This window comes from Mus pahari, chromosome 1 (assembly GCF_900095145.1).
Source record: "Mus pahari chromosome 1, PAHARI_EIJ_v1.1, whole genome shotgun sequence".
Classification (NCBI taxonomy): domain Eukaryota; kingdom Metazoa; phylum Chordata; class Mammalia; order Rodentia; family Muridae; genus Mus; species Mus pahari.
This window is the reverse complement of record NC_034590.1, coordinates 104,275,344-104,290,990: the sequence shown is the minus strand read 5'-3', so window position 1 is coordinate 104,290,990 and position 15,647 is coordinate 104,275,344. Positions and strand designations below refer to the sequence as shown.

The following is a 15,647-nucleotide window of genomic DNA, read 5'->3' as shown; positions in this document are numbered from 1 at the left end:
AGAAGAAGAAGAAGAAGAAGAAGAAGAAGAAGAAGAAGAAGAAGAAGAAGAAGAAGAAGAAGAAGAAGAAGAAGAAGAAGAAGAAGAAGAAGAAGAGTAATAGAAGCTAATTCCGCTGCAATCGGGATAGCTGTAATTTATTTTTAAAATGTATAGTATATTTTAAAATCCAAACACTGACAAATTGATATATATATTTTAAAAAAATCCAATTCTGAATATTCAATCAACAAGTCTTCTTAACATAGATCTGTCCAAAGACTTTTATCAAGATGATTTCCTGTATTTTCTGGTGTCTTTATTATACTCTTGATTATTTAAGAGAAAATAGGGAATCTTAAGAGCACTTATAAGCTGCTGCTGCTGCTGCTGCTGCTGCTGCTGCTGCTGCTGCTGCTGCTGCTGCTGCTGCTGCTGCTGCATTCTGTGTGCATGGCTGACTGGTTGCTCGGTGTGTATGGCTAGCTAGCTGGTTGGGGTCTTTGTTTTGAGAGAATGTATCACACTCAATGTTTTCCAGAATGGCCTAGAAGTCACGGCAACTTTACCTCAGCCTTCAGAGTGCTAGGTTTGCAGGTATGAACAGAGTAGAGGGTTATTAAGTACGTATTTGTCTTAGAGTCTTTTGCGTGATTATTTGAGAGCTGGATAAACAAATGACTATCATTTCCCCATGATGCTTGGTATTTATTTTTAATGAAAATGTTCTAAAGATCATATAAAATTTATAAAAGCCTGAAGGTCCTATTGTGAGGCTGTCAGTCATGACTGTTATCTTAAACCGATATATGCAATAAAAATAACTAAACCATGTCAATTGCTAAACTCTCATCAAAGATTAAAATATGAATATTATGTCTTTTTTTTCATCCATAGTTTTGATTCTTCTCTGAAACACTTAGAATCAGATTCACTGCTGGGGTAGGGGTTGAAGGACCCCCTGACACAACTCTCTGAGAACAATAAGCTGTGTAGTTCACAAACTGGTTTGTCTTTGACTATCTTTGACAAAAATTAATATAACCTGAAGGATAGATGATGATTCCTAAAGTCCCCATTCGTTTTGCTCTGGTGGGCTTCGTTTTATATTTTCTACTAACCCTTCACTTGTTGTGTGTCATGATTCTACACAAATCCTTTCCTCTCTTAAGAGGATAAGCCAGCCCAATCTTTAGCAACCTACAGGAAAGACAGGCTGAACTTAACCATGAATTCCAAGGAAGGGGCTACTCCTCTCAAGTCTCCTATTGCTCCTGTGTGACTGAAGTGGGCATGACCTGATTCTTTATCACCAGTCACGTCTGCTCTGATATGGTTCAGAGGAACTAGAATGTCCACCACAGCAGAGACAGATAATCAAATTCTAAATACACTGATCCACGATGTTTTCAGAAGAAAATTTTCACCAAGGTGAAGAAGAGGAGAAGGAGGAGGAGGAGGAGGAGGAGGAGGAGGAGGAGGAGAAACTTTTTAGGATCAGAAAGGCAGCTGTTGTGTCAATTCAAACAAAAATAAATAAATAAAATAGAACCAGAAGGTAAGGAAGAAGGTGTTTATATTCAGGACGGCCTCACAATGGCTGTGATGGAAAATGCTGCGAGAGCCAGAAACCTGCAGTGCGGCCACCAAAACTTCACACAGAAGTACTTCTCCAAACATATATCCACACCTGCCAAGAGTCTTCGATGAAGCCACTTGTCATCACTCACTGTAGCTAAGGGCAATTGTGTTTTCAAATACCTCCTGTGGTTCTCCTGGTGTTTATCTTTAAACATTCCCCTCATCATGACCACTCTGAACACAAACCCCACTTGTACTAGGATATACAGTCTTAGTATGGCACTCTGAAATTACCTAATAAATTTCATAATCCAGAGAGGGAGGAAGGGAAGAGACAGAGAGAGAAGGGGGGAGAGAGAGAGAAAGACAGGGGTAGAGAAACAGGGAGAGAGAGAAAGAAAGAGAGAGACAGACAGACAGACAGACAGACACTGATTCAGTTGGCAATAAGTATTCACTCAGTAAAGATACTGTTGATAGCAGTGATAGTGATTGGGGATCCAGGCTTCACGAGTGGGGTATTACAAGTCTAGGAGTACAGGGGTGGTATGGGGAGAAGAGAATGAGACCTAGAAGGGTGAGGGGCATGAAGGCTTTGGGGTGTCAGAGTTAGTGTTGTCAATGTGGAAGGGTCTAGAATCACCTGGGCAGCAAGCCTCCAGGCACACCTGTGAGGGAACTGTGACAATGATGGCAAATGATGAGGGAGACCCACACTAAATGTGGGCAGCACCACCCTCTGAACGTGGGTTCTACAACACATGAAGGGGAGAAAATGAGCCATGTGCTAGGATCCATCTATCTCTGCTTCCTGCCTGCAGCTTGCAATGTGACCAGTGGCTTCAATCTTCCCCCCCCCCCAGAGAGAATTGTGCCATTGACCTGTGCATTAAAATGAACCCTTTCTTGTTTAAGATGCTTTTGTTATTTTATCTCAGCAGCAGAAAAAAAAAACAAAAAACAAAAAACAAACAAACAAACAAAAAAACCCGAAGGAGTGCTGGTTGCCTGTATGTGTGGTAGGGATGGATGAATGTGGTCAGAGTATATAGACTATATGCGAGTACGGAGATATTGAGGAGAGAATGCATACATATACAGGGCTATTGGCACATTTCCCTAATAATGAACCTAATAAGACTCAAATATAAATGGGGGCAGAACAGTATTTGTTCTAGCTTCAGTTATAGTCAACAAGGGAAGGCCTACTTGCAACGTCCCCAATGATCACCTTCTTAGCAACTTTTTATGGGTACCATGGTATCCTGTAGCTTTTGAAGACACCTCAGAAATCACGTCATTCATGTTCTTGAGTAAAAGCCTGAATTGCAGATGTCAGAACTAAGAGCTCCATCTAGATCACATGACTCACGTCCTAGGCAATAAGGACTTTCATAAATGATATAGAGGGACTCCGCTACAGAGAGGAGAGTGAGGAAAGGTGCCTCACACAGTCACCACATTTGATCTCAGCCTTTTTTTAGGGGAGAGGGTGGAACACTTCCACTCAGATGAAGAACTAAGCCCGACCCCTACACACGTGCCAGAGCGTTCTCAGAGTTCGATCAAAACAGACAAACCAGCAGACACACAGCTCAGCAGCAGGACTGGTGGAGATGGTACTTTCACCAAAACCGCCCAATGGAAAGAAGAAACAGCTCTGTGTGTGAGGACAGAAGGAGAAGAACGGAGGCACCAAGCGTCTGGTCACAAATGGGAGAGAATAAATCTGTTACAGAGGCAGGCTGTCACCCACCAGACCTCAAGTCCGCCCCGATAAATGACAGAGGTTGGAGATTATTCAAAGGTTTTGAGCTTTCAATAAAATTGCTTGGCAGGTGTAAAATATTAATTCAATCTGTCCAAATAGAAAATGATTAATCAAAAGGGAGGGGAAGCTAATGAAGAGGAATAGAAGGCTCCTGGGGATGCCAGAGTCTTTAGGGTCCTCATGACTCAGAGCGAGATTGGAGGAAGCCCTGTCAAAAAACCAGGAATTAGAATAAGACAGAGCCATTACTTCTAAATTTAAAAAAAAAAAAAACCTGGATATTTTCACCCTCGCAATCACCGCTAGGATGTAAGTGATTGCCTCCCTGGGACAGACAATGGCACATTCGAAGAGCTACAATGTATGCTGATTATACAGGGCACTGATGTGCTCCCAAATTACAAACCCACTCTTCCCCCTCCACTCTCAATGGCCTATTACCTATACAGTTGCCATTCCCTTGAAAGGGCTGAAGCCTGCCTAGAGCAAGCAAGCTGTTTGAATTGAGAGGCACCTCTCCTCCTTAGGGCAACTAAGAGAACTAAGTGAACAACCAACCAATTTGCTAATTCCCAGGGATCCACTCACCATGCTGTGTGAAGAGGTCACTGTGAACAATCTCAATCAGGCAGTCCAGCTTCTGGACAGTCAGCAAGCCCGCAGGGACATTCAGGATGAATTCTGTGAACATTTTGCTATAAGGAGAAAGGCAAGTGACACTGATCAGAAGCAGAGCCAGCCTGAGCAACCCATGCTGTCCCAAGATGGTGCACAATCACCGGGGTAGGAAATTGCCCTGAAATGTCAAAACCAGGATTGAGAGAGGCCTTAATAGAATCCAGGCCCAAAGATCACCCTGGGAATGTGTTTTAAAACATTGGTTTGTACTTTACAATAGATTGAGTGGGTAAAATTCAAATAACATATAATGATAAGTGTTGGTAAGAATGTGAAGATATTAGATCCTTCAAGCTATGTAGGTTGGAATGGAAAGGGACCTGGTCTGAGAATTTCCTAAAAATGTAAAAGCATGTTATAATTATATAAAGTATATGTACACATATATAAAACTTGTACAAGACTTAAAGTAGCATTTTTTTTTATAGTACTCAAAAAATGAGCAACTGCCCAAATATCCTAGCATATTCTGTCATGGTGAAAACTAGACACAGTCAACTAGGGCATGTTCTCTGTAATCAAAAAGACCATGTTCCCCTTGAACCTGTGGAACTTAGCAGCTGAGTTACCAAGGACAAGCAAAAGTAGGCTAACATCAAACCAGGGCTCTAACATCGCAGTCTGACCGGTGCATGCACAACACTTTGTACGGGGAGAACACCTGTTATAGTTTAAATACATGATGGTCCAGCATGGGATGGGATGGAATCAGAGACACTCCTAACTGTCATATGGAAGACATCATGTCAGGGAAACAAGACATCTTAAGTGCAGAAGCAGGTTACAAAAAAAAATAAAAAATAAAATAAAATAAAATAAATAAAAAAATAAAAACATTGACCTGAAAGGGGGAGGAGAGAGAGAAAGAGAGAGAGAGACAGAGACAGAGAGAAACAGAGATACAGAGAGACCGAGAGAGGATATGTGTGAGTGTGTGACAGAATGTTTGTTTGAGGGTGTGTGTGAGGGTGCATATGTGTGAGAGAGTGTATGCATGTAAGTTTATTTGAGTGTATGTGAGTGTATGTACAAGAGGGCTGAGTTCAGAACCCTAGAATTCACTTCAGTGCTAGTGCCCCTGCTCACAATACAGAGGGTGAACACTAACCTGCAACCCCAACCCTGGAAAGATTAAAAAAAGGGGGGTAGGGGGGTATGGGGGAATTCAGAGTAAGCTTGCTAACAGGACTAGCCTTGTTGGTGAACCCCGATTTGATTGAGAGTCCCTACCACAATGAAAAAAGATGAAAAATCAACAGAGAGGAAAATCCACATCTGTATTAGGCTTACACATACACGTCTACGCACGCGCATACACACGAACATGCACACGCAAACGCACACACACACAGGCATGTGCCTGCCCACTCACCCACATATATAATGGCATAGCTCTTCTAATACTCAAAAGAGCATGCACACCACATATAAACACATGGAAAGGGGACAAAACAGAAACTGATTTTCTAAATATCGTGGAGTGTGTGTGTGTGTGTGTGATTTTAAGGTCATTTGTAAAGCTTGTATAAAAGGCATTAAAGAAGCTCATGTAGACACAGAGCAGAGAGTGAAGACACGTGACCCAGGGGAAACAGGTCCTCCTCAGAGCTCCAAGCTCATGGTACAACTGCCAATCACAAGCAGGGATGGTATCCCTCCATGGGCTATCAAGGACAGGACTGGTCAAGGCTCGGGCTCACAACAGACAATCCTCTCCATATCCTCTCACTGTCTCCAGCCCTGTGATTCTCAAATTCCCACTTGGATCCCTTGAAAGTTCATGAAAACTAGACACTAGGCTGTCATGTCTAGTTAAGAAGATTGAGGAAGAGCTTAGGGTTTGACATCAAACAAGTGCAAGGGTCATGTGTGGGGATGGTCCAGGGACCACCCTTTAAAGCCACACTCCAAGAAAAGAATCTTGTAGAAACACAGCTGGGAAGACCAACAGCCTGGGTCACATAGGTTTCACTTTGATCATTTGGAGCCTGCTAAACTAGAACCCTAATGTCAATGCCTTGGAAGCAGAAAATAAGTATGTCCCTGTTGGACACTAAATCTCAGGCAAATCAGAAAGAGTGCTGTCCAGGAGCCCCTGGCCCTTGAATTTCAAGATATTAATGGCTTAAGGTGGATATAAATTGAAGGAAAAATGACTCCTTAGGGACAAATGTCCTCTTAGATATTTGGAGGGTCTGGTTAGTACAAATGGTGCCATTTCCTACACATAGTTCATTGTGTCAAACATAAAGCAGGTGTACTGGGCTGCTGGGCTCACATGTGGTATCAAAGGCTAAACACACCGTCAAAGCACTTGTCAGAAAGCCATGGGATCTGTCGATTACACCGCAGAAAGCACTGGAAAAGGGCACATACTGAAGAAGGGAAAATCTGGTCCCTAGACTATTACTCCTCTCTGAATGCCCAATGACCACCCCCCTCAGAAGGTTCACTGTGGCCGTCCTCATCGTTGCTGTCATCCTCATTGTCATCATCATCATAGGTGGCAACTTCTGACCATGCTGTCTGTGGCTCAGAGCCCTTCATTTAGGAGGGCTCAGGGAGAGAAATTGTCCTGTCCCCTAATACTGTGGGAGCTACCAGGAGAGGAGAAAAGGTCCCATATAAATTTTTTGTAGGTGCTGAAAATTCAAACTAAGCCAGCCACCACATATTGAAACCCAAACAGTAAAGAATATAAAATGGAAAACTTGGACTGTGTTGGTTAGTGTTAACTTCAATCTGACAAGAGCCAGAATCACCTGGGAGACAGGTCTCTGAGCATGCCTAAAAAGGGTTGGCTTGGTGACATAAACTGATATCGGAAGGCTGGTCTTAACTGTGGGTGAGACAAGTCCTTGGGCAGAGCTCCCAGACCGCATCACGTGGAGAAAGGGATCAGGGCATTAGCATGTATTCCTTGGCATCTCTGTTTTGACTCTGGATACAGCACAACCTTTAGCTCCTGGTGCCTTGACTTCCCCAACATGAAGGGATGTAACTTGAACTGTGAGCCATAATAAACATTTTCTCCCTCGACAGACCAAGAAACCGAGATAACATTGGATCACAGTGCCATTGTACTGTAAACCATTTTCCAACAACCACCACCAATGTAGTGGCTGTTGACAGGTAAAGCCTCCTCCATAGAAAGACGGAATCCACAGCACTGATTCCACACAATCCAGGGCATTGACCTCTGCAGGTCTGAGGCAGCCTACAGCATCCTCCAAACTCAATGCTCTGACAACGAGCTGCACAGCAAATGTTTACGTCCAGGAAGCTTACCTGAGCTCCTTGGGATCAAACACCAACTTCACATCGTTGACGATCGTCGGCAAGTACTTCAGTGCTGCCCCCTGCAAACCAGAAAGAGGGTTGGTGAGCAGAATTCAGGTAGGCAAATATTAACATAATCTTGTAATTCTGATAAAGGTCTGCAGAATGGTCTTCCTTAGGGAAGAGCATGCCAATTGGTTATCCAAGACCAAATGATCTGTCCTTTAAACATACATGAAAGTAACATGATAGGGCCAAAGGGGATGAAAGGTAACATTACTGGACGCCAATAAGCATAACTTGTAAAACTAAGTGCCCACACTGTGAGCTGAACAGATATGTTTGTCTCTAACTGTAACCAAATGAGTTAACAGTCCCCTACAAAAATACCTTCTCACCAAATCCTCTGTGGGCTTCCACGGAAGCAGTTCTGTTATACTCCAAAGATGTCTTTCTGCTGTCTATGTCCTTTAGTGAAAGATCATCTTACTCATTTGGATACCTGTTTCAACTTCCTGGATACCTGAGGTCACTTCAAAATTCCCCCAAAATCTCTGGCCTTAGCCTCTGTGTCTTTCAGCTTCTTAAACTATAGGCCATACCTCCATCTGGGTCCTGACACCTGACCATGGAAGGCAGAAGAAGTATGGCCTCTGTAAAAGTTTTGGGTACACATAGGCCCAAAACATGATTCAAAACTCAAGCATGCGTGATGCCTGGAGACAGTGGCTGTTTCCAGCAGTGTCTGCCCGGGTTACATCTCAAGACTTCACTACAGCCCTGGCTCTGCACACACACCATGCCTACTCTGCACTGGGCATGCTATCACACCACACATGGGTAAGGAGCTCCTCACAAGGAAAATAGTTCAGATCCCAAACTAGTACATGTAAAGGAATCACAGTATTTTGCTGTAATAACATTTTCTGCCATTACAGAAATGCACTGGCTTAATTTACAGGAAGGAAAGACTTGTGATATTTTCCTGCTACCACTCCTCTTCAAGTATCTCATTAGCCTATCTTTGGGTTGTATTGAGATATACAAACAAGTACATACCTATCAGTAATATGCATATTTGCTTTCCTCACGGAGAAGTGGGAAAATTCTATATATGCCTGGTAATTGTTTTCAAATAGATTTCTAATGATGTGTCCTTGGTACCTGATTCATTTGGATACCTGTTTCAACTTCCTGGATACCTGAGGTCACTTCAAAATTCCCCAGGAGAAAGGGGCTGCTAGCATAAAGAGGTGAGGAAGCCCTCTTCTAGAAAGCCCAGAACCTCATAGCTCAAATGCAGGGACAGAGCCTATTACCTGCCATTTACCACGTAAGACCTGCCCACTCAAGTATTTTATTTAAAATTTTAAATTAGTATACACACTATTAAATTGCAGTACAGAATTTTTATTAATTATCCTCCCCATTTCTCTTCTATCCCCTGACTGACTCCCACTCTGCTTCCTTCCTCTCTTCCTCCCTCCTATGCCCAATCAACTTGCTCCACCGTTCTCCTCTAGTGATCTCCTCTGTGGTTCACAACATATGTCCACACTCACTCCTACATACATACATACATACATACATACATACATACATAAGTACATACATACAAACATGTGTGTTTGTGTGTGTTTTTGCGTGTGCACGTGTGTGTGTGTGTGTGTGTGTGTGTGTGTGTGTGTATACATTGTAAGCTGGTATCCCCAAAGAGAGACAACATGCAATATTTGTCTTTTTGGTTCTGGGTCCCCTCATTTAATATATTTTTCAAATCCATCCATTTCCCTGCAACACCCATGATTTTATTTTTCTCTGTTACTGAATAAAATCTAACTGGGTACATAAACCACAATTTCATTATCCAGTAATCTGTTGAATTCCTTGTTCTGTGAGAAATTAAACAAACAAAACACTGCCAATCAACAAAACTGCCAGTCAACAAATGAGCTAACAAAATGAAAAGATGGTTTTCAAAAGAAGAAAAATGAATGTCCAATACATATTTTTAAAGGTGTTCAACATCCCTAGCCATCAGAGAAATGAAAATTAAGACTACTTGGAGCTCCCTCTCACCCAGTCAGAATGGCTGTCACCAGAACAGAGACAACAGTGATTCTGGGAGGATGCAGGGGAGCAGGAACCTTTTTTACTATAGACAGGAGTGTAAAATAGCACAGCCATTATGGAAAGCGGAATGAAGTAGTCAGCAAAAGCTCAAAGCAGAAGTGGGCCAGAATGATGACTTAGTGGAGTAATGGCACTTGTCACCAGCTTGATGACCTGAGTCCAAACCCCAAGCCCTGAGTCTGGACCCACATGATAGTAGGCCAGAACTAGCTCCTGCAAGTTGCCCTCTGACTTTCACACACACCCTCTGGCAAGTATGTACACACACACACACACACACACACACACACACACAAGGGATGGATGGATAGATGGATGGATGGATGGAACTCTAGCAATCCCAAGGATATACCCAATTCGCACACTGTCACAGAGAGCCCTGTAACCCTTAATACACCCTTTACCTTTACCTCTAGGAGACATCCTGTGTAGAAGTGAGAAGTGTCAGAGGAAGAAACAGACAACACAGGTTAGTGACTTTTGTCTTATTCACAGGGAGTGCTTGACAACATTAGATATAAGTGTGAATTCAGGAGGAGCTGGAGACCCTTCCCGCTGACTACATCCTGCTGGGGAAAACATAGGAAAGTCAGTGTTCTGACCTGGCTCTGTCACATTCTATCTCTGACTCTAGCACAGGTGCCACACAGAGCTCTGCTTCTGATGCCATCCGACTCATGTGAATTTCTTCAAGGAACTGTAAGAAAGCTCAAAAGCATGGAGCAGTGGTGGCACATGCCTATAATCCCAGCACTTGGGAGGCAGAGGCAGGCAGATTTCTGAGTTCAAGGCCAGTCTGGTCTACAGAGTGAGTTCCAGGACAGCCAGGACTACACAGAGAAACCCTGTTTCAAAAAACCAAAAAAAGGAAAGGAGAGGAGGGGAGGGGAGGAGAGGGGAGGGGAAGGGAGGGGAGAAATGAATAAGATAACAGGAATACATGTAGGGTACTGGAAAAATGGCTGCAATTAGTGTGCCACCCTGACTCCGCCCCAGTACCAGAAAACAAGACAGCAATCAGTGTTACCCTGCCCGGACACTTTCAAAGTATCTTCCTGAATATATATGGTCAAGGGATTTGTAGCAAAGGCAGCCATTCTCCAAAAGCTTCACCAAATGATGAGGTCATTCCAGATTCACACATAATACACAGGGTAGCGTTAAATGTTAAACGAAAACTTAAGACTATGAAACTTTTAAAGGAAAGTGTTTGTGACTTTGGGCCAAACTAAAATTTCTCACACACAATAATAGCTGCACAGTCTATAAAATCAAACATTAAAAACAAAGAGCCACATTTCTGAATGGCGCAGCTTGGATAACAAGGCAGGAGTCACACACACACAGAGAAGATGGCTGTGAACCCCCATCTGGCAGAGATTTACATCCAATCCAGAATGTTCACAGAGTCAGAAACTCAATAAGAAAACAAGAAAACTCAGCACTTTAGAAAAGGGGCGGGGGGCAAAAGGGTGGTAGAGGTCCTTCTCCAAGGAAAGCTTTGTAAATGAACACTGTTTGCAGAGATGCTTAGCACAGCCAGACAGGGCGGTGCACACCTGGAATCCCAGAACTTCCAAGCTGAAGAAGGTAGGAGGGTCCGGAGTTCAAGGGCATTTGCAAGATCAGGTGCAGCTGGGGGAAAGAAAAGAAAGAAAGGGAGGAAGGGAGGAAGGAGAAGAAAAGAGAGGAAAGGAAGGGAAGGAGAGGGGAGTGGAGGGAGTGAAGGGGAAAGAAGATCTAGGCACCACCATCAGGAGAGTGTAAAGCAAAACCCCAGAGAGGGACCAGGCCATCTCATAGAATTGCTAAAAGGGGGCCATAGTCTTCAGAGATGCTCGGTGTCTCTATGCTGCTAGTCGAAATGCAAAACTAAGGAAACAAAGCTAGAAACAGTCCTGATAGCTTGTTGCAGTGAGACAGGAAGAATCCACAAGACCCATCAGTGCACCCCTATGCATTAGAATTACAGAAATCCTGCATATAATAATTCACAGCAGCCTTATTTATTGGTAATCAATAAAAAAAACAAGGAGTAGCCCAAAAGTTCCTCAAGAATTGAATCCATACAATGAAGCACTATGTGGCACTGAAAATAAGAATCCATAGTTACACGCATGCAGGCAGATCCCAGATGCACTGGGCTAAGTAAGACAGGGGACCCAGGAGGACAGAGAATATAACTATATTTTAAATATTCTGGAAAAGTCAAAATAGCATGGCACAGGTGAAAGTGAGGGACGATGGTCTGCCAAAGAGAATGGAGGAATGTCACAGTGGCTGGCATTCTTCCATGTGACAGCACAACGGCTTTGTAGAAAGTGCCAGGACTGGCTGGCATTGAGATGAGCCTATGACAGGAGCCAGTTGGCAGAAAATATAGAAACCCCTCCCCACAGAGGCTGACATGTAACAGAAAAATATGAGCACGTTACAAATGTCCCTGTCTGACCGATGAAGGAGCCTTCTGCCTTAATTTTCAAAATCACTAGAAATATGTTAAACAAATATATGTCCATATTTAGAATGGAAGCATATGGGGATGGAAAGGGGGAAGGGGATTGAGAATGTACCTGGGCTCCACTGTGGAGGGCTTCAGGAGCCAGATGCAAGTCACATGACATGAGATTGGGTGGTGGAGACAGGTAGACCCTTAGAATATGGCTGACTACCTAGCTTAGCATACCTGGGAAAGTTCCAGACCAACTATAGACCTTGTCTAAAGGCATGACACCTGAAGAGTGACCTCCACACGCATGTCAGGCATATGTGTATACACACAATCATGAGAACATACAGGGCTGGTAAGCAACTTGTCCCATAACTCTCCCCTGTAGATTTTCGGTGTCCATTGTTCTTTGCAGGTATTAACACTGCCTTTCAACACCAAAGAGATCAAGGGGTTCCAATTAGTAACCCTGTATTTCTACTGGGGGGGGAAAAAAAGGGCGCTAAATAAAATTCATTTCTTTCTGGTTTCAAATGTTCTGCTTGCCTCAGACTTGGTCTGGAAAACTAGAAAGTATTTATGGTGACATTTAATAATGCGTGACTGCAAAGGCTGACTGCGTGGTCTTTTAGAGTGTCTTGTTTAGTTTGGGGACATCCAGAAGGGAAGGTGTGGATGGGCTCTTTTATACCGAAGCCAACAAAGAATCATTGCCTACAGCAACTTCATAAACACCACTTCCCAAGGATGTAGCAGACAGCCACAAAACAGACAGGGCTTGGGGGGGGGGGGCGGCTGACTTCTGCTCGTGGCTGAGTCGTTCAGTTCAGTGTGCAGCAGGACAGTTGGGGTGTCAAGTCAGAGACAGAGTTCTATCAGGTCTCCCCCAGAGAGGTTGTCTCAGGTCTCCCAACCCAAGGATGTCCCAGGGAGGTGCACAGAAGTCCATACCTGCTAAGCAGGGCACTAGAGGCCAGCAATGTCACAAAGCCCATTAACCTGGAATGCAGACCAATTATTACAGACCTTCTATCTTAGAAGAAATAAGGGTTAAGGAGAAGAGGGAGACCACAGATCTAAAGTGCTGTATGTAACATGAGGTGTCTTCTGTGACATCCTCAGGACTCCAGTCACCTCTTCTTGCTCTACTCTTCCCTCAACACCCTATGGAGCACCCTATTGCCTATGCCCTCTTCCATAGGGGGTTCCTCCACCTGTGGGCCCCAGGATCTCACCTCCCTCTACCCCTGGCGTGCACCACCCCTTTCTCCCGAGCTTCACACAAGTCCTAAAGCACGCCTGCTGGGCTTCGGGTGCCTGCTGGCCCCACAGCCTTGACTGTCAGCTATCTACTTGGACACCAGCCCAAGCATCCAGCTTCCTTACTGCCTGGTGGCATTTAGTCTAGGCTCTGCAAGCTACCTGATATTAAACTTGCCCTGCCCCTGTCACCTGCTCCTTACTGTAGATACCCCATCCAATGCCTCAGCCTTTTTAGCGACGCTCCTGCCTCTGTTCTGACATCCTTTAGCTCATTTCTCACCAGGGAAGGACACGCATGTGTGCACGTGCACATGTGCACACAAACATACACACACCCTTTCTGCTCTGGGGGGTAGAGGTGACCTGGACAGAATTCCCTTGGGGTCCTGGGCTCTGGTCCATCTGAAGAACCCTCTTTAAAACCTACAAAGCCACTTATGCTTTCCTTCATGGGCATGTGCACTACTCCCTGTCTACTGCAACACAACACACACACACACACACACACAAAACCCTCAGTTAATCTGCCTAGCCTCCACCCCTAGCTTAAATTCTATACTCCAGGACACAAAAATACTGTATTAAGTACCTAGAGACATCCTTATAGGCAGGAATCCAAAGGTGGCTTGCTCATGTCCTCATAGAGAAGGATGTCTTCTGTTCTTTTGAAGCAATAGCAACCACCAGGACTCCCAAACGAATGTGAGCCTGTGTTCACTGGGTTCTGAAACAACACCTGCCTCCAGCCATGCCTGTCACTGCCCTCAGCTAAGATAGAAAACACCATATCTTATGTTCCCATAGTGAAGAGTTCTGTTTCCCCTCTTTCCCAGTCTTGACTCACCCCTGGGCCAGTGTGAGTCACCTGGCAAAGGACCACAATGTGCTTATCCCATTTTTAATAAATCCTGGGGTTTGTCCGGAGCACCCAGTGCTTGCTAACAACCTGGCCTGGGATTGGCAGAAGGCATCACTGCCCTCTCTAGGCTGAGCTCACTGTTCTGAGGTCAGGTCTGGGTCAAGAGGAAGGGCTGCTGCTTTAAGAGAAAGCCAAGACGCAACACACAAGAAGGATATGACATGGGTAAGACACTGCAGGCAGATGACACTGGGCACAATCTTACCTAGAGAGACACCCAAAGAAAAATATCGGTGCTCACATGTGCACCAATAACAACAGAGTGGACAGGAGAGACAGTGCAGGGTGACTGAAAACAGGGCTCCAGACAAGTATTTAGGAACAAGGATGGAATCCAACATCTACAAGGCGAACATCCTACCATATAGTAAAGCTACAGCTAACAAGACCTGTCTCCAGGGTGCACTGGAAGGGAAAAAGGCCATGAACAGATAAGCTTGTCCCAGGATGCTAATGGATGCCCAGTCTACAACAGACTCTGGCAAGTTCTACAGCCACAGTAGCCACAGGACAGCATGCAGATGCATCAAATGTTAATTCACCCTGACAGCAGAGCGTCCACCCCGAGTCTCAGCTCAGTGGAAATCTGAGAACCTGACCTCCCTATCAGAGTTCTCAAAGAGGAACAAAGTGCATTTCCCATTTCTTCTGGATTTGTTTGGCTTTTATTATTTTAGGTCAATCAGTGAAGAAAGGCCAGCTCAGAATGTGACAAGCTCTCCTCAATGGTGGCCTCAGCACAGCAGCTCTTGCTTCCTGGACCTTGCACAGTGGGAGACCACTCACCCATTTCTGGGGGTAGGGAATTGGAGGGAGATGGTGGACGGGCCTCTGGAATGCTCCCAAGAGACAGAGATGAGTGGAGCTGGGGGTGGAGCTGGTGTCTCTCTCAACCCATCCCATGAGGCTGGGGTACCATGGGCCATCTACCATATGACCTACTTCATCAAAGAAAAGAAGGTCCTCTGCAGGAAGTCAGGCAAGCCCACTGATTTTGGTTCTTTCTTCCCATCTCCTATTCATTAAGTCAGAGGGGAACTTACAGGTGAATACTTCGTTTTATAAAAGCCTGTTTTTTCTTTTCATTTGATTTGAAATAGAGCTAAAGAAACATCACAGCAGATCTGAGCCAGGCTTGAGGCTTACTGCCGGGGTGGAGCTTTTATCTGTCCATCTTGATGGGCGAGTCCAATTCTGAATGCACTTGAGTCTATGGGCACACATCCACTGGCCCAGCAATATCCTGAGAACACACTTGAGGTCCCCCACACAAGCAGTTGGACATGAGTTCAATTCCCAAAACTCACATTAAAAAACAAAACAAAACAAACAAAACAAAACAAAGAAAAGAAAACAAACAAACAAACCTGGGCACTAGGGTGTGGTACTTCTAATCTCATTACTGGAGAAGTGAGGACAAGCTGATTCCTGGGGATCAATAGCTAATTAGGCTAGCTCCAGGCCCATGAGAGACCATGTCTCAAACGAAAACCAAACTGCATGGGACCTGATGGAACAAACCCTGAAGCTGACTTCTGAGCATCACACATATGTGCAGATATACCTCCCTGCACATAAAAATGGGGGGGGGGGGA

The 15,647-nt window shown here is 44.5% G+C and overlaps 1 protein-coding gene across 2 annotated transcripts in view; it reads right to left on the bottom strand.

Annotated features, from left to right (window-relative positions):
* Dock1 (dedicator of cytokinesis 1) overlaps positions 1–15,647 on the bottom strand; it is a 503,515-nt gene that overhangs the window by 315,621 nt on the left and 172,247 nt on the right. For both annotated transcript variants that reach the window (XM_021220215.2, XM_021220207.2), the window contains exons 24-25: positions 7,298–7,368; positions 3,920–4,026 (exon numbers count right to left, since the gene is read on the bottom strand). In XM_021220215.2, the coding sequence (XP_021075874.1) occupies positions 3,920–4,026; positions 7,298–7,368 (178 nt within the window). The remainder of the gene's footprint in view (positions 1–3,919; positions 4,027–7,297; positions 7,369–15,647) is intronic.